Source organism: Metopolophium dirhodum, chromosome 2 (assembly GCF_019925205.1).
Source record: "Metopolophium dirhodum isolate CAU chromosome 2, ASM1992520v1, whole genome shotgun sequence".
Classification (NCBI taxonomy): Eukaryota; Metazoa; Arthropoda; class Insecta; order Hemiptera; family Aphididae; genus Metopolophium; species Metopolophium dirhodum.
In genome coordinates this window covers 4,132,876-4,152,793 of record NC_083561.1, presented here as the reverse complement: position 1 = coordinate 4,152,793, position 19,918 = coordinate 4,132,876, and the positions used below count along the sequence as shown (strand labels likewise).

The following is a 19,918-nucleotide window of genomic DNA, read 5'->3' as shown; positions in this document are numbered from 1 at the left end:
TCTAATCTAAATATTTATATGTCATTCGTCATTGCGTGTAGTAAAATTTATAACATACCTAAAATTGTTATGTTCTCACAAATAATGTTAAATTTGGATTCAATGATAAATTATTGTATACGTTTAAAGCGAATAAAAGCGGGAACTGTCATAGGTGAAACTACAATTAAGGCCAGTCAGGCCATTCGACCTAATACTGACTGGATAACATACTAATTTAATACAATTTAAAAACTTATTTATTAATGAGAATTTTTTTTCATATTTATCATTTGACCTGTCCTAATGACATTTTATAGTTTTGCCTATGGAAATGTTTATAATATATTATTGACAATTGATATTTCAAAACAAATTTGACTGAGACTATTTGTCTTTAGATTATACATAGAGTGTCATTGAAATCTCATGAATATATGTTAGGTAGTCAGAGGTAGGTACCTAGCAAATCGTACACTTAATTTTTATTATATATAAATAATAATAATAATCATCTCAAAATATTCCTGTTTGGAACATCTCTGGGTTGGTTGTTATTCGTTGGACATCTTATTTCCTTTTTTTCGAGATAATATGCAATAGCCTATCTTCTTTCCCAAGGTCTAATATATATCTGTACCAAATTTCATGGCAATTGGATGATCGGTTTATGAATGCATAAAGGACATAGTTAGATGAGTTGCTGCCGGGACAAAGCGCAATAGATAGACATGATATGTGGTTGCAAGAGTTTTTAAATTGAAAGTTAAAAAGCTAATCACTGTTATTACCAAAGGACAAATATTTCGAGAAGTATTTTGCTTTGTGCATTCAATGGAATGGCAAAAGCGCGGCCTATCTGTCTATCCCACATGCATATTTTAGTGTGGTTAAAAGAAAAGTTGAGAACCGATCCAATAGATAAAATCATCAGCGCTGAAATACCTGATTCAAACAGTGACAAGACACTCCATGAATTTATTGTAAAAAATATGATTCATGGTCCATGCGGTCTTGAAAATCCTCAATGTCCTTGCATGAACAATGGGAAAAGCACCAAAAAATTTCCTCCCAAGCTAATTAAAGACTGTCCAGTGTCCACAATGACAACGCATAACTGTTGTACCTATTGCAGAAGAGCGCCAGCAGACGGAGGTTGAACGGTATCTGTGAAACTCCAAAATGGGAGTTACGTTAGGTACTGTGGATAATGGTTGGGTGGTCCCTTATTCGCCTATTTTGTCAAAAATGTTTAATGTCCATATAAATGAGGCTTGTAGTTCAGTACGCGCTATCAAATATATTAATAAGGGTAGCGATCAGGCTATTTTCAATTTCAGAAACAAAGAGGTCGCTAACCCCGTAGATGTATTTAAAACTTATGGTCATTATGACAGCAGCAACGTGTGGCGGCTGTTAGGGTTTCCGTTACCTACACGAAAGGAACCCAACCATTGAACCATCATACACTTCAGTGTGCACCTAGAAAATGGTGAACGGTGAACGTGTCTATTTTACGGAAAATAATTTATAGGAGCGACTATATATGTTCTCCTCCAAAAACGAAACTCACAGCTTTTTTTGATATCTGTACAAGAGAGGAATTTGCAAGAAATCTGCTATATGATCAGTTACCAGAGCATAGGCGCAAATTTAATAAATTTTTTGGAGGGCTCAAGCCCCCCTCCCCATAGGCCATATTGCTACAGAATATAAAAATTAGTCCTAATTACTAAATTTTGAACTGGGGGGGACTAAGTGCCCCCAACCCTCCCCCCTATTTGCGCCAATGTACCAGAGTATTACAGTTGGAACACAACAGGTATAGAATGGAAACGCCGAATCCAAGGAGCTCCTATTCAGAATTGGCCTAGTGTCAAATCTGGGGATGCATTAGGCCGATTTTACACGGTCCATGTTAGTCAAATGGAAAGTTTTTGATTAAGAATACTTTTACACCATGTGCATGGGGCAACCTCTTTCAAAGATCTCAATAATCATGAATTTTCGACATTACGAGAGGGTTGTTAGAGAATGACAAGAACAATTCTGGTTTAGCGACCTATCGATTTTTTAAATTTTTTTTTTCGAAATATGTATTTTAAAGTGCTTTATAAGAATGTAAAAAAACCCGGACAACTTTGTTTTGAAGTTATTGATGAAAAACTTCAAAAACTACATTTTTTTCGTAACGCGCATTTTTAAAAAATAATACTTAGAATTGAATATTGCTCGGACAAAATAATCGACAAAATCCCCCGATTTGCTGTGTTTAACCACCTTGTGCAGGACTCGGAATTTAACAAAGTTGTTAAAAAACACATAATATGCTAGCGTTGCCACTTGCTCGCTGCGCTCGGACAAAAAAATCGAAAAAACACCAAACACTAGTTCCTCTGCGCAGCATTAAAGTAGTGTTGCGCACATGCGTATAAACGTAAAATCGCAAACTTTGGATGACTATAACTTCCAAAATAATGGTTTCGAAAACAGCGTCAAAAACCACACATTTTTTAAAAAAAAAAAATTTAAAAATATTCAATTCTAAGTATTTTTTTTTTAAAAAAGCGTGTTACGAAAAAAATGTAGATTATGAAGTTTTTCATCGATAACTTCAAAACAAAGTTTGTCTGGGTGTTTTTTATACATTCTTATAAAGCCCACTAAAATACACATTTTGAAAAAAAAAAAATTGAAAAATCGATAGGTTGCTTAACCAGATATATGCCGAATGACAATCATTAGGATTTGACTGCTACTTTGGAAGAGGCCGCACAATGTAGATCAGCGTCAAATATGAGACAGCTTTTCGCTATATGCATATTGACTGTGGACTTTCAAAACCTCAACAACTATGGGAAAAGCACAAAAATGATTTAGCGGATAATATTTTACACAGATTAGAAGAATATATTCCAAATGCATCATCCATTCATATAACGATATAATTTACAATGACGCCTTCAATAAAAGTTGAAGACCAAGTGTTAACTATAAGTGGAAAATATTTATCTGATTTCGGAAGGTCCAGCTCTGTAAGAATTGGGGAAGTAAGTAGTGATTTAATACAAAAACTAGATTACGATACTGCTTCTTTAAAATGACAACTAATGGAGGCCGTTTCACTTTTGAACCAGGAACAAAGCTTAGTCTATGATAAAGTTATTCAAAAAAATTGAAAGTAACGAAGGTGGTTTGTTCTTCTTTGATGCCCCAGGAGGCACTGGCAAAACCTTTCTTTTAAATTTACTGTCAGCTTTAATACGGAAGGTAAAGGAGTTGCTTTGCATTAGTTTCCTCCGGAATAGCTGCTCAGTGTGGGGGACGATTGGGACGAACAATGCGCCATTCGGTTTTTAGGCTACCATTGAACTTAGAATGAGGAAATGTTAGTCTGAAACATTAGCAAAAACAGTGAGCGTGGATAAATGTTGCAGCATTGTGCCATTGTAAGCTGTTGGTGTGGGATGAATGTATGATGTCTCACAAAAGAGCAATAAAAGCACTAGATCGCACAATGAAAAATATTATGAGTAACCAGAGGATCATGGGAGGGATGGTGATACTTTTGGCTGGTAACTGTAGACAGACCTTGCCGGTGATTACTAGTGGCACACCGGCGGATGAAATAAATGCCTGTTCGAAAGCGTAAAATTAAACTTATTAAAATGTAATTAAATTAAATAAAAGCGTAACATAAAACAATATAAATATCATTTAAATCAAGCCCGCTAGTAAGTTATATTTCCTAACCTAACCAATGGCAACCCTATAAACAAACAAAACAAATATTATTTTTCATTGAGTCACAAACTAAATTCACATGTAAGCCGCCAAATAGGAAGCTATAAGTGTTGAGAAAATAAGCTACTAACACTCCAAGACTCAGGGAATCTATTAATTATAGACTGATCAACATCCATTAAGTACAGAGTTCCCCTATTTTAAACTATTCTCTCTATAATTTTTAGTTGATTCACAATTGATATTGTCATATAAAAATGTGTACTTTGTGTTGCAGTTAAACAGATAAGTACAAAATAAATGTTCATATCAAATAAATATATAGTTTATTTTACTATTATTACAGCATTCAAATACACATCACTCATTGTTGATTGATAGTCACTCAAAATTATAAATAATATAATTGAGAAACAGATAGGTAACAACAATTGCATAGTTCTATAACAAACTTGTATTTATAATTATTTAAGCTTCCCAAATTAAATTATGATTCTTAATTAATTCACTGGGAGAAGAGTCTTCGAATAACATAAAATAACCTTGTATTTGAGCTGCACTTGCAGGTTTTCCAGTTTTAAAAACAGTTTCTGCAAATTCTTTAGCATATTTTTCACTGTCATTATTTTCTAGGAAAAATCGATTATACATTCGTTCAATTTGTGATTGTGAACAATGTCCAAAATACTCCTTGGAATCTACTCTACCAGGTCTAATCAATGCAGCATCTAGTCTAAACATAAAAAGTTGACAAATTATAGTATTTTTATAAAATAAGTATAGAGTTATTTGCTTACCTTTCAATGTAATTTGTTGTCATAAATAGTATTCTAGCTTCAGATGAAGCAGCTCCATCAAGAGCATTTAATAAGCCACTTAATGTTACCCGACTCAGACCATCATAAGCAGTAGCAACTACAAAAGTTATTATGTATTCAAGATATAATATCCATTATTATTTTATGAAGTATATGTATATATATACACACACACCTGTGCAATTAGACAATACCTTGTTTAGATTCGTGTCTTCCACCAAAAGCTGCATCTACATCTTCTAATAATATAATTGTATTTTGAGGAGCAGCAGACATTAAATAGTTTAATCTATCATCAGTGAGTCCACGTTCACTTAAATTTAATAAACATACGCCATACTGTAGTTCTCCAGCTAAAGCTTTAATAAAAGATGTTTTTCCACAACCAGGTGGACCGTGCAATAAATAACCTCTTCTATATGGTATTCCACGCTCAATGTACCAATAAGGTTTGGCAATAAACTTTTGTACATCCTTCAATATTCTTTCAGAAATACCATCATCTAATACAACTGATTTTAGAGGCCTAGGTTTTTGTGGGTGTCCAAAAGGACGCCATTCTGATCCCAATGCAGTATATACTATTGTACGGCCTTCCAATGTTTTTAAAGCCATCTGACGAGCTACCTGACAAAATAATCAAAATAAATTGTAATGTAGGTATATAATAAATTGTTATTTTACATTTTACCTTCTTCTAATATATTAGTGAATATCGACTTATTTGTGCCAAATGTGGTGAGTACAACATTTTCCCATGGAACACCAGCATGTAAATCTAACGATTGTTGTTCTCTCGTTCTTGTAACTTGAATATATTTACCATGATACCTGAAAAAATTATTTTTATCATATAGTTGTAAACGATTTAACAAAATAGTATTTTAATTAATTAGGTAAGTACAATGTACATCTATTGTTATTTTTAAGCAATTATATTTTATATTCATAACTACCTAATTTTTTAGATATGAAGATGGGAGAATGTGATGTACCTAGTGTTAAGTTAATAATTTTAAATACTTAGGATTGATAATACATAAAAAAGTGTGGTTTTAAGGACATGTTAGAAATATAATTGTGTGTGATTGGATAAAGTGGAGAGTAGCATCAGGTGGATGAGCTACTTACTCGATCAAATGTACTCCAATACTGGGTAAGAAATGATACGTGGTGTTCACTCGTCCAGTGTCCATTTGCTCGAAAGTCGTCTCTACGCTCAGGTGCTGAGTGCGCCGGGCTGCCTTTTGCGTTACCCACAGCAGTACCCATTGATAGCTTTTGTCACGGCACGGCACTTCCAGGGTCATCATGAAATTTCGGCGAAACAACACTACGCCGGCTGAAGCGCCCTTGCGCAACACAGCCGCCCCCAACCCAAGCCCGAACAGACCGAAACCTGCGCTGAAGTATGGATTGTCACCGAGCGTGGATAATAGATCGGTCATTGGCATTTTAATAAAATATTAATAATAAAATTTGCACAATTTTACAGCATATGTAGCACCAACTATAGAGTACGACGCATAATATATAGTAATTAGTAAAAAGTAAGAAGATTCGTACGACCTTCGTACGTTAGATTATTGTAATCATTGTAAAATTAGAGTATCTTTTAATCACAGACATTAATAATATCACGGAATAAAAATATGTCTGCTTTTAATCAATAATGGCTTGCAACCGTCTGTACGTTCATGACAGTGACCGGTCGTCACTCGACAACGCACCGAACTTCATTGTGGTCGACGAAAATGAAAAAATAGTAAATACTAAAAAATACCATCCGCGGTTGTCTTAAGTTGTTCTATGGTTGTGGCGGCGGCTGGCAGCCGACGACCACGGTTCGTCCGACCACCGACCGTCACTCGTCGTGCGGAGGGGAGTCCCAAAATCTGTTTAACACAGACTGTGTCGGCGATGTTTGTTGTGCGGTGAGGTGGTGCACTGGTGCGGTCGGCCCGTCCGTCCGGTCGACGGGTGAAGCAGCAGCAGTTTAGGCGGATTGGCCGGAAACGTGGCCCGTTTGGGAACGCATGACCGACATACGTTTCCGCCCGACGGGAAACCCTGCGCGCCGCGGCTCGCCCGCACATTTCATGCCGTCTTCGTTGCACTATCTTCCCGTCACCGTCGCTCGCTCACGCGCGCGCGCTAGCTCACCCGTCCGTCCTGTCCCCCGAGCATTTCGCATGAATGGGAACGCTTTTCGGAAGGAAGGACACAGCCAACACACACACACACAAACATACACAACACACGAGCACCGAGAAACCATGAATCAATTACTTTTTTGAATGAAACGTCGTTGATGAATTGGCGGTGGACGTGCACCGGGTTTGCGCGAAATGACGATGGCCGAGGGTAAGCCAAACTTCAGGGTCGTGGAGAGACTAAAGATCAAAATCGGTGAGTGGCACAATATCATAACGTTACATCCGTTGTTGTTCCGTGTCGTGTTCTCGACACGGGTTGGGGGGGCCCATCTTTTCGGGTGCCCGTGTCGATGCTCCCCCCCCCCCCGCGCATTGGTTTACGTGCGAACGCGTCAATGGATACCTGTTAACCCCCGAAAAAATATTCATGAATGACCGGGATCTTGTTTTGAATATAGGTGATGCGAAGAATTTGGGCAAGGGACACTCGTCGCTCAGGGACGGACATTGTACAATCACACTCGACCAGGAAGAAATATTCCGTACGGCCACTATTGAAAAAGCGATTGAGTGAGTACACCTACCCAACCGATTATTTGTGTTGTATCAATCTTATGTCATACTTATGTACTGTCGACATGCCCTTGTAATAGAAACTGCTGGTACACTGGGTCGTGCAGGATTTCATTCTGTTCAAAAATGATTCCAAATACTTTTTGATTAAGAGGTGTACTATTTATTGGTGCGTAATAATCTATACCTGGTGGATAATGGTCATTGACATTGTAATCACTACATTACTGTTGTCTGTTATGCATTATAGATATTCAGATTATATATGTATATCAATCAAATATACATTTTTTTTTTGAAAGTAGAAATTTAATTTTAATTAAATGTTATTAGATCCCTGTATAGGTAATTTATTATTGGTTATTAAAAAAATAATATATTAGGTACATTTGATATTACCTATTTAAAGATCTATAACTAATAACTTTACAAGTCCTATTGATTTGTTTAGCGAGTTTATATCTTTTAAGATATTTATAAATACCTAATCAAATTAATTAAACTTTCATTTGATAGAATTATGTTTGCCTATCATTTCTATGTTAACCTATTGTATGCTCCTATTTTTAATCATGGAAATTTGTATTACCTATTTTAAATTATGACATTGCCTACAGAACATTTTAATATAATAGAATTAACTATTAAACTATACAAAATGATTTAACATTTTTTGTGAACTTAATTACCTTATACAATTTTTGGTTTCATTTAGTTACACACGTTTTAAAATGTAATGTTTGATTGGATCTTTTTATTTTACCTTATTATAATGTGTACATATATTCATAATGGGCCTGATAATTTATTATTGTGTTATTATAAATCTACATATTATTATGTTTCTATTTAGATGCCTAGTTGTATGTATTATTATATTGATCAAACTAATTTTTATCTATTTTTTATATAGTATGAGAATAATTAAGATAAAACTATTATAATGTTCAAATGTAAAATGGAAGTATAACCCATTGTTACAATTATCACTTGAATAGAGATCAACTGTAGATATATCAAACTAGCTAGTAGCAACATACAAAATGATTAATATTTGAAATTTAACTTATATGCATACCTAATAATTTTAGATAACATTCTACCTAACTTTTTTTTAAATTTAAATTTTCTAATACTACTAACATTTCTACAGGCATTTATATTTTAAATAAAATGTCTACTGAATACCTATAGGACATTATATACAACTGTATCTGTAATCATACATTGTAATTATTAATGTAGATTATAGTAAGATAATTCATTAAAGGCACGTATTAATAATTTGAATAGCACGTGAATATATTATTGACATTATAAATATTTGTTTTACAAAAATATTATGAAATTTATAATTATTGTAAAACATTCGGGTACAATACATTAAATAAGATATGAATATTATTTTAACCACATTAAACTAACAACTGATTTAACATGATATTATATTATATAACTTTAAAATAGAATTCAATATTTCATTATTATAAAACAACAAATCTATATTTTTATATTATTTTACCTAATTACTATACCTAACCTAACCTAACTAGTGAAAGAGACATAATTTTAAACAACAATAAAACTTGCTCAATTTAATTAAAAATGAAATAAAAATTTGTTAACATAATATATATCACAAAGTAATATTAATATTTAGTAGGTTAAGGGCCTTTCTTACAATGACCGGTTAAGTGTCTGATAATGCTAACAAACAGAATTTCTTTTGTGTTACTTATAGAATTCTACTGGTTAGTCTTAACCGGACATTGTAAGAATCGTCCTAAATAATCTATACATTTAGGTATGTGTAGTATATTTTTCTTACAGTAAGTACAATCATAATATTACATTTATTTAAAATTTTTATTTTTCTTGATTACTGAAATTTAATTAAATTATTATCATTAAAAAAATACACATACCTAAAAGTAGGTAGCATTGTTTTTGAATTTTTCATGACAAATTGTGTGTGAATCACAGTCCTTAATGAATCACAATTATTATTCTATGCTTAGTATTTATACTATATTCTAATAATTTATTATTTTATTGAGTCTTTTTAAATTGTATTAGTTGTACCTATATTCATACATTTTATGCAATGTTATGGGTGAAAATTAATTTATTTCTAAATGTTAAGATTATTGAAATTTTAAAAAACCTATTATAATTGTGTATAAGAAACTGACCATAAACTAAGTAGGTACATTGTATAATATTAAAAGTTTGGCAAGGGTGATACCACACAAGTATCTAAATAATTTTAACTCAGGTTCATAATTTGGCAAACATACATCAGATATCACTTGAGAATTCACTGGCACTGTTTATGCAGAATAACATAAACAATTTTTAGGTAAACTTATAAATTCTTTTAAATGTTAAATTAGTTTTTTCTTACAATTAGTTGAAAAAGTTATGTTTTCCAAGATTAATTTTGTTAAGATATATTTTTCAAGTTAGAACAATAATTCATATTTATTTAAATTGATACCTAGTTGTATAAATTGGTTTCAATTAAAATAACAAAATTGATATTTATGTTGTATGTAGTTGTTATATAGAAGAGAAATATCTCTATCAAATGTAAACAACCTAAAAATAGACTCAGAAAATGTTAAATTTTTTTTGAAAAGCAATCAGAATTATAAAATTTAAAAATAATGTTAGTATAATAGGTATGCATGATTATAAAAGAAGATACTTTCATGTGATAATAATAAATGAATGTATGTATATTTATAAAAATACCTAATATCTTGGTAATTGAACAATTCATACTAGATTCTCCCTTCTATATTTTTGTTATTTCTTTTTACAATACATTTTGCTTATTGTATTTAAAATACAGATTATAAATATTTTATATTTTCAATAAAAAAAAAATTTACAAGTCAAACCATCACTTTAAAACAACAATAACAAAACTTTTTATTAAGTTAAGGTAGAAATAGTAATATTCATGGATTTTTTAAATTGTAAATTGAATTTAGTAGAAATTTTTAATTACTTCAATTCATAAAATCATTTAGATAATCTATTAAAAAGTTATTTTCTTGTTAACACTTACAATCAACTACTCTCTTTTAATAGTTTTTCCTCTTGTTTTGACATAAAACATATGTGGTCACCTTATGTTTAGGTATAATTACAGTAATATTAGGTACCTACCTAAACCATATGAATAAACGATAGTACATAATACTTTATTCCCACTATATTACTTATTATTTAATTACATATTTTCTCACAATTTCTTTAATAATTATATATAGGTTTATTAACACAGCTCATTTATTACTGTTATTAAAATTTTTTTTTATTTACTTTTTAGTCCATTTTGGGGTGAAGAATTTGAGTTTGAGATACCTCGTCGTTTCCGTTACCTTGGTGTATGTGTTTATGAACGCGATAGACCATTAGGAAGAGTAACTGTCCGAAGGGACCAATTAACATCGTTTAATGACAAGGATCACTGGTTCCCTTTACGACCACTGAACGTTGAATCTGAAGTACAGGTATTTAATTTTATCATTAATAATATATAATATCTAGATTATAGAGTACCTATTATATGTAAATTTAATTTATTATAAGCTCTATGGAAGTAGGTATACATGTTATTGCAATGATGTAGGGGTTACACTATAATAAATTAATGAAGACCTAAAATTAAATAACTGTTATGATGTAGGATATGATACAATCTATATTTATTACTCACTATAAATATGTGAATATCATTCACAAGGCACTTCAATAGTCAAATAATAATAATAATCTTTATTAATGGCAATATAATTCCAAATTAAAATTTTTTTTATATTATATATAATATATAATACAAAATATTTTTAGCTATGATAACTATATAAATAAGAATAACATTGATATTCAAAAAGTTAAACAATTTATACAATTTATCATTTTATATTTCTAGATAGTACCTAGATTCACTTTTAATGTTAACATTTATATTCTATTATTTATCTTGATTAGTTGGTGTGTATATAGCTAAACATTTTTATAAACATGAAAAAGTTATATCTACAATAAATCTATGTCCTTATCTAATAATAATCTCAAATATAATAAAAGAACTAACTTCTGTTTTACATGTTAATTCCTATGTGATTTCGAACAAGTCAAGTATAATATCATAAGTGAGGAAAAGTTAAATATAACTATTGAGAGCATTGTTGTCTATTGTATTGAAATTTCGAGTGTCTAGCTGTCATAAAAGTATATTTTTGGACAAATAGTCAAACTCTGATAGTTTTTATTTTCATGTTTCATTTTGCAAATCTTTTGTTTGCATTAGAATACGAGTATGTAGTTTTTGTTAAACATCAAACATTTTATGTACAGCTAAAAATAAAATGAAAATGGTTAATAAATTGTACTCCTTTATTGTAATCTGTCATTTTTATTGTAAAATAAAATTACTTAATACTTCTACAGAAAAAAAAGGTATTCAATATACAATATGCTATGTTTGGTGGTTTATCATAGAATCTAAAAAATGTAGACATTTACCAATATCTATTCACTATACCAAATTGTATTATACATAAATATACTTCATCTTTTTGCAATTAAGATTAGTCTTTTTACAACAAAAATTAATTTAGTTTTTTTAGTCTATGTTTGTGAGCTGTGTATGGAATATGGATACATGGTTTAACTGTGGTTATTTGAATTATTATATTATTATTATTTTTTAAATTATTAATGTGAATGTTTCAGCTATCAGTTATTTGTATCAACATATAATTTTAAATTAACAGATGTTTGTATTTTTTTAAAAGCACATGATTTGATTACCTAATGACAATCGTGTACTAAAATTAAAAATAGAAGAAAACAATATTCAGAAGGAAGTATTTTGAAAACTTTGTATTATTGTGATCTACTTACTAAAAAAGGATGCCAAACATTTCACTTAATATTCAAAAAAATAATACTTTTTTACATTTAAGGATACAAATGATAAGTGTAGTAGTCGTTTAAATTTGTGGGATATTGTAGAACTTGTCTAGTATTGGGTATTTCAAAAAAAGAAACAAAGTAGAAATGCTGCATTATAAAGGCAGGGCAGTTTTAATTTTCCTTTGTTTCAAATTAAAGTAGATAAAATATACACGGTATATAGCATATAGTACGAGTATATATATAAAAAAAAAACTTTCAAGTGTGTGTGAGTTGCTAACTAAATTTTTGTTTAGGGAAAAATTCATATTGAAATAGAATTTGGCGAAAACCGAGGTAGACTCGGTGTTCGCTTAAATGAAGCGTGTGAATTAGCCATTACAAACGGAAATTGTGATCCATTTGCTGATGTTACAGTTCGATATACAAATGACAAAACAGAAACACAAAGAACCAAAGTCAAGAAAAAGACTAATTCACCTGTATTTGATGAAGCTTTTGCCTTTACTGTAATGTTTGATAACACTTAAATAGTTTATCAAGGAAAACTAGTTTCATAATAGGTATTTATTATTTTAGTTACCGGGATTAAGTGGAATTCATAAACAACACATAGCAGGCCAAACACCTACAGCTGAATGGGCTGAACTTATAGTTACACTTTATCATGAAATATCGAGTAGTAATACTGTATTTTTGGGTCAAGTAACCATACCGTTACAAGGAAGAACCGTTAGTGCATGGTAAGTTTACTTAATTGAATAAAATTAAATATTAAATCTCAAATAAATTGTTTTCTTTACGAAGGTATTTTCTTCAACCACGCAATAGAAAGTCAAGTCTCAGGGAAGACCAGGGTTTTAATTATCCAAGTGTAGGATCATTACGTTTAAAAATTCACTATACAGCTGATCATGTTCTACCATCACACAATTATGAACGTCTAAAACATTTACTGATAAATAGTCATGCTGTAGTGGTATTATTGCTATTATAATTATTTACTATTTATTTTTTGATATAATTTTATTAATAATCATTCTGTATAATTAATTAGCCCACAACTGCTAGCACTGTGTACCTTTTGGGAGAAATTATTCCAAATAAAATAGATTCTGCTCAGCCTATTGTACGTATTTTGCTACATCATGGGCAAATTATTCCGACAATCAAAGCCCTTGCCTATTGGGAAATATCAAAAGTTACGTAAGTAAATTTAGGATACAATATAATATTATATGATAACATATATCAAATCATTAAATTTAATAAATGTATGTATTTTGTAGTGATGCAAATACCATATTTCGTGGTAACTCTTTGGTGTCCAAAATGATGGACGAATCAATGCATATTTCTGGAATGAGGTACTTACATGAAACTTTAAGACCCCCATTAGAAAGGCTTTTGGCAGAAAGAAGGCCTTGTGAAATTGATCCGGCAAGAGTTAAAGACACAACAGTTATTAGTCATAATTTGGCAAACTTAAAAGTAAATTACAATAGTTTTGAATAATAAATAACAAGTAGAAGAAATTTATTACATTACATATTTTATAACATTAAAATATCAATTTTATTTTTAGATTTATGTGGAAGACGTATTCAAAGCTATTACAACATCAGCCCTAAAATGTCCAACTGTAATGTGCCAATTATTCCATACACTGAAAGAAGTAGCTATAAAATATTTTCCAGGTATTTTTTTTAGATATTTTGTAATAATTATTTTATCCTAATTTTATTTAAATTTTTTTTTTAGAAAACAAAGAAATTAAGTATTCGGTTGTGTCTGGATTTATTTTTTTAAGATTTTTTGCACCAGCAATTTTAGGCCCCAGGCTTTTTGATCTCACAAAAGAACAAATTGTATGCTTTAATTACTTAATCAGTGTTTTTTCTTTTGTTTCATTTATCACTTTTATCTATTATTATTTTTTAGGATTCTCAAACAAACAGAACCCTGACACTGGTATCAAAAACTATCCAAAGTTTAGGTAATCTTGTTTGTTCACGATCAAATTTCAAAGAAGAATATATGTCATCGATGTACCAAGCCGTATATACTGAACAACATGTTACTGCAGTTAGACAAGTAAAATTATTTATTATAAATAATATTTTATAATATTTTTCTCACATTATAAGTTTATAGTTTTTAGAAATTATTTCTGCCTCAGCTGGTCCAGAAGAATGTACTCAGGATACTCCCGTAACACTCAAGGAAGGGTAATAATTAATTTAATATTTTATTATTATATCACTTATGATCACATATTCTCCCATTATTGTTGTATAATGGTTAAATATATTTTAGCTATCTAAGGAAAATTACTTTGTGGTGAGTAATGTGTGAAGTTATAATACAATGGAAATATATTATATTGTGTCAGGTGATCGGTATTTCATCGTGCAATTATGAAAAATTGAATTCTGATCATCTTGTACGTTCATATAATTATACTTCTTAATATTTTAATTGTAATCATTTGCTATAGGATGTTGACAAAACGTGCTCAAGGTCGAAAAAAATTTGGTAGAAAGAATTTTAAACAACGTTATTTTAAATTAACTACGCGTGATTTGTCATATGCTAAACAGAAAGGTAAATATTATTAAGTTTTATATTTATAAAAAGTTCAATTAATCTATAATTGTTTTTTATTATTCAAGGTAAAGAGTCCCTCTGCACAATTACTTTGTCAGACATATTAGCCGTTGAACGACTTCAACAAGAGTCATTCAATAAAAATAATATGTTCCAAATAATTCAACCAGAGAGAATTTTATATATACAAGCTAATAATTGTGTCGAAGAAAAAGAATGGGTTGATTTATTGACTAAAATGTGTTTCTCGAACACTAAGCGACTTACCCTTTATCATCCTGCTGCTTTTATAAATGGCATTTGGCTTTGGTAAGTACAGTATTATAATATTTAATTGATTATGTACTAAAATATTTAATAAATGTAACAGTTGTAAGTCTAACAATGAAAGAACCAAGGGATGCCAAGAAGTATCAACTTCTGTTGATCATATACAAACTAGTAGTGTTGACGTTGATAGAGAACTCTCTAGAATACATGCACTTTGTGTGACTCATATTGACAGATTTGATAGTGTATTGAGTAAGTATGATATAATTATTTGTATTAATAATATATCAGGAGTAGGGTCCACATTAAAGATCAACTAACTTATTTTTCTCAAAATATTTACTTAGAAACATGTTTTAATAATATAAAGCTAGCATCAATTTTTTTCTCAGATTTATCTGTTATACCTGTATATTAAAAATACTTATTTTCAAGCCATTTATAGCTAAATATTTGACCGCTTCTTTTATTTAGTCTTACAATTGTTTTTATTTTTCTCAAAATAATTAAACATTTAAGACTTTTTGGGAAAGGGGACACTTTACGTTAATTTTATATTAATAATGTTCTTCAATTTTATATTTACGTGATCATTAAGTGTCTTAATTAATATTTATAGAAGCATGTGAGTGTAAAGCTGTGTATCCGGGAGATAGATTATGTCTGCCTATACTAATTGAAGATCCCAAAACTACATTTATAACTTTATCTACTTTGCGAGAAATAATATATACATTAGAACAAGAGCATCGAACAGTTTTAAGGACTATTGCTAGAGAAACAAAATATGGCAGCAAGTATGTAATATTGTATTGTATAATAATATATATTTACAAAGGAAATTATAATTTTGATATAAACAAAGAAGTTTACATTTATATTTAGTATTTACCAAATTCATTCTTGTTTATTTCAGACAAGCACCAATTGGTGATGATAATTACCTACTACTAGCAGGGCGAAAAGACCTCAGTGCACATCATCAAAAAGTTTGGTAGCATACATTTAAAAGATCCCGTTCGATTTAAAGGGGTAACAATACAAAACATAAATTTAAATAGATTATTATAAATCTACATAATTTTTATAGAAACTTAATTCAGTACATAATTAATATATTACTATTAATATTTTATTAATTATTTTAGGCTTATCCTTTAATGTTAAAAATCAATAATTCTCAAATTTTACAAAAAATTAACCAATAGATATAATGTTGTTATGACATGTATAGTTTTATACACGCTTCTCCATTAACAAAAACCATTGTGCCAACAGTAATTAACACCCTTGTGTTCATATGATAGTATTCATATTACTTAAGTATGTGTATATATATATTTCATTTTTTTTTCTTTGGCAGCTTATATTTTTTTACAAATTCTCTATTTCTCTAAATTATTTAAAAATTTACCAAATTATTTGTTTAAGTGTTTTATATAGTTTAAAAAACAATTAATTGAGATGAAAAACTTAAAGATTATAATATATCTGTTATAAAATGTTGTAAATATGAGTAAATCGACTCCACATTCCCTTTGTTTTCAATCTTCTTTGTACAAAATTATTATAATATTATTAATGTACAGTATTTATTATTGAACGAGCAGATTTCCCCCGTCTTTTTGTCTATTGAGTCGATTGTACATTTTTCTAACACCAACAATGTTGTGATTGTTAATTTTTAACCAGAGACACCAAATTATTGAATTAATGTTTAAGATAATATTTAAATATCGTTAATGTTCTTAAAAAAAAATTAATAAAATAACATATAGATGTGTTAATGTTTGAAATATTCTTCATTTTTTAAGTCTTCCTTATTTTAAATTATATAATTTTTAGTTACCCTAACAATTTCAAAACATTTTCTTATATACAAATAATATCATATAATATAATATGTAAGAATGTATTTATTTTTATTTTTTATTATACATTATTTTTTTTTTTTTTACTTGAATTTAGAGTGTATAACAATTTGTTATTAATTTCATGTCAAATATATAATTAATTAAAGCATTTATTATCATTTTCATAGTACAAAATATGATTTTATATTTATATAATATATAAAAAACATTTCCCAAAAAAGAAAACTCCACTATTATTATATTAATATTATCCTTATAAACATATTAATTAATAATTATGCAATATGCATACATGCGTTCACGTAATGTTGCTCCTGCTTTTAGTTTTCTTGTATAAAAGTAATTTAAATAAAATTAATAATTTAGCGTTTATTTAGTTGTTTTTTTTTCCTATAATATGCCCTAAGAATTTTAGTATAAATATGATTGGAACTACTAATTTACTTATATATTATATTTTATTTAAATTTCCTAGAACAACTGACACCTTCTTAATATCAGTAAATTAGTTTTGATTGTCTAATCAATATAATATCCTATATTATGCTATATCAGGGATGGGCAACTCAATGCTACTAGAGCGCCAATTTTGTGTACAAGTGCAAAAATTTAACGGGCCAGAGAGCAAAAAAAAATGCTATATGTTATTATGCCCCTATATACCTAATATTATTTACATTTAATAGTTCAATACTATAGATAAGAACTTATATCTACGTTATACGATAAACATCGATTTTAATAATTTTATAAATATAATAAAATTACAAATACAGAAAAATTTTATATTTTTATAACTAACTTGAAATATATCACGGGCCAGTGAAAAATGGTACGTGGACCGAATGCGAAAACACAGCAAAAGGATTCTGCTCACATTTATTGCCTTTAGTTTTTGATAAATTGATTTCTAACCGATCGTCAGTTTGGTACCTAAATAAATTGTTACTAATAATTGTTATAACTGTCACTAAGTATTCCAAAACGCGTAAAATCTGTGAAATGTTAAAAAAGTCGAATTATTATTATGAGAGTTATGTCACTGCAGCCTTCCCTCTTCATACTAAATCATCTTGTAAATATTGTCCGTAATTATCCTATTTGCTTATTGTACCTGCATAATATGTCACAGATTGTAAATTTTCTTTTTTAAATAAAAAAAAAATATATAATTTTAATAGACCCAATAAACGTAGTATGTAGGTACCTGTCTACCTAGTTATTGTTGGAAACTAACAACACTCCCGAATATGTAATAATACCATAATCCTAGCTACGCCACTGGACTGCTATCTGGCATCTGCCCCTCTGATTTGCGCCAATGATCCTTGGATATAGCCCGTGTTCTGCAGTACGAGACTAAAACTTTTTTAACGTGATTAATTAAATGTTAAATTTTTTTAGCTAAGCTTTGAAAATGTAAATCAAGGTTCCTCATAAATAAGTAGATCGTATTGGAACCAAAAATTCTAAAAAATATATAAGCAACATTTTACAATTATAAAAAAAAATTTCCAGAAATTTGAATTATATTTTAAAACAAAGAATAACGATTTTAGTTATTTTGTTGTAATTTAATAATATTTTTTTTAAGGATTTGAAACTTTTATTCACATTATTATATTTTATATACACAACTAAAGTACACAATGACTTTTCAAAACATTTAGATTAATTTTATGCTATTGCCTATTTATACCACGAACCTATTCACACCGTTCTACGGTATAGGTCGGTGTTGACTCAAAATGTAATATCAATAATATATGATATTATAACAAATATAAGTAGGTACCTATAAGTATAATACTTATTAATAACATAATAAATGCAATGTTTTTGACATACCTAAATTAAATCAACCTATCGTATTACTATAAATAGTTCAATAAATTAGGTAGGTAATATAGATAATAGCAATGTACAATATATATCATAAAATATACTTTTAAATATAGGCCTGGCAGATTATGTATAGGTCTCCACTCAGAATTGATTTTCATATGCAATGTTATTTTATCATTGAATTAAATTTTAACTCAATTTGTTTTTATTCAATTGCGAGGTACACTTAACAACTAGGTACCAATACTGTACAGCAGATAGCGTGTTATCTACTTTCCACCTTATTACATTTTATTTTTTAACAAAATTGGAGAGTACTCCAATAAATATTTGTGATCTATATTTGTACTCGATAAAATATTCGCAACCAAAAAGTTGTGATTGTGTAATTTGTTTCCAAAGAAAACAATTTTTAAACCTCTAGATAGTAGATACTGACGAAAATAAACTCCAACAAAATTGGACAGTGGTCAAACAATGTCCAATAAATCTGACCAATTTAAATTTAATGTACTGCCAACTATACTCCAACATCACGAATTTTTGCTGTCTATAATTCTTAATATCTATCTTCAATCGTAGGTTTACCTGAACCTGACTCGTTCTGTCGCAAACTCATAAACCAGTAGTTACCTATAATCATAGTTCATAATTTCATAAATATCCAGTAACTGATTATTATCTACATTAATTCCCATTGCATACTGTTATTGGGTAACTTGATTCATTAAAACAAATCACGATAATTCCTTTATTAATTGTAGGCAAATAACGATAATAATATGCCCGCGGGTTAGGTTAGGTAACCTAACCTAACCGCGGTGAATAATGTAATTCTTTTTATATAATATATTAATGTCGTAGCCACTTCGATCTTCATGAAAATATGAGACCATAATATCGTAAAGTGAATTATTGGTACTGCTTGTTTACACTTAGTGAAATATTTTTGTATTTCACAAAATGGTCACTCCAATTTAACATTGGGTAATTGTATTCACAATGTGGTCGTTCACTCTGTGTTCCTACTGAAATAAAACATTAATCGCACACATCAAGTTTGATTATTTATCCATTATTGTTATTATTATTATTATTATTATTATCATTTATATCCATT

The 19,918-nt window shown here is 29.4% G+C and overlaps 2 protein-coding genes across 3 annotated transcripts; one reads left to right on the top strand and one right to left on the bottom strand.

Moving 5' to 3' along the window:
- Window positions 1-4,032: 4,032 nt before the first annotated feature.
- On the bottom strand, window positions 4,033-6,297 carry LOC132938464 (mitochondrial chaperone BCS1). Its single transcript, XM_061005316.1, has 5 exons — window positions 5,673-6,297; window positions 5,233-5,372; window positions 4,736-5,164; window positions 4,521-4,638; window positions 4,033-4,456 (listed from the first exon to the last, which is right to left on the bottom strand). Exons 1-5 carry the CDS (start codon window positions 5,993-5,995, stop codon window positions 4,192-4,194), a joined length of 1,275 nt encoding a protein of 424 aa, XP_060861299.1. The 5' UTR covers window positions 5,996-6,297; the 3' UTR covers window positions 4,033-4,191.
- Window positions 6,298-6,694: 397 nt separating this feature from the next.
- LOC132938463 (GTPase-activating protein) lies at window positions 6,695-16,411 on the top strand. Of its 2 annotated transcripts, XM_061005314.1 has the most exons (18): window positions 6,695-6,950; window positions 7,156-7,267; window positions 10,608-10,791; window positions 12,499-12,711; window positions 12,782-12,945; window positions 13,010-13,181; window positions 13,260-13,408; window positions 13,492-13,693; window positions 13,788-13,899; window positions 13,964-14,070; window positions 14,144-14,296; window positions 14,357-14,430; window positions 14,519-14,542; window positions 14,700-14,806; window positions 14,875-15,118; window positions 15,180-15,331; window positions 15,699-15,876; window positions 15,996-16,411. In XM_061005314.1, exons 1-18 carry the CDS (start codon window positions 6,890-6,892, stop codon window positions 16,075-16,077), a joined length of 2,490 nt encoding a protein of 829 aa, XP_060861297.1. In that variant the 5' UTR covers window positions 6,695-6,889; the 3' UTR covers window positions 16,078-16,411. The 2 variants fall into 2 exon arrangements, with proteins under 2 accessions (XP_060861297.1, XP_060861298.1); XM_061005315.1 differs by lacking the exon at window positions 14,519-14,542 and having other exon boundaries at window positions 6,699-6,950.
- The last annotated feature ends 3,507 nt before the right edge of the window (window positions 16,412-19,918 follow it).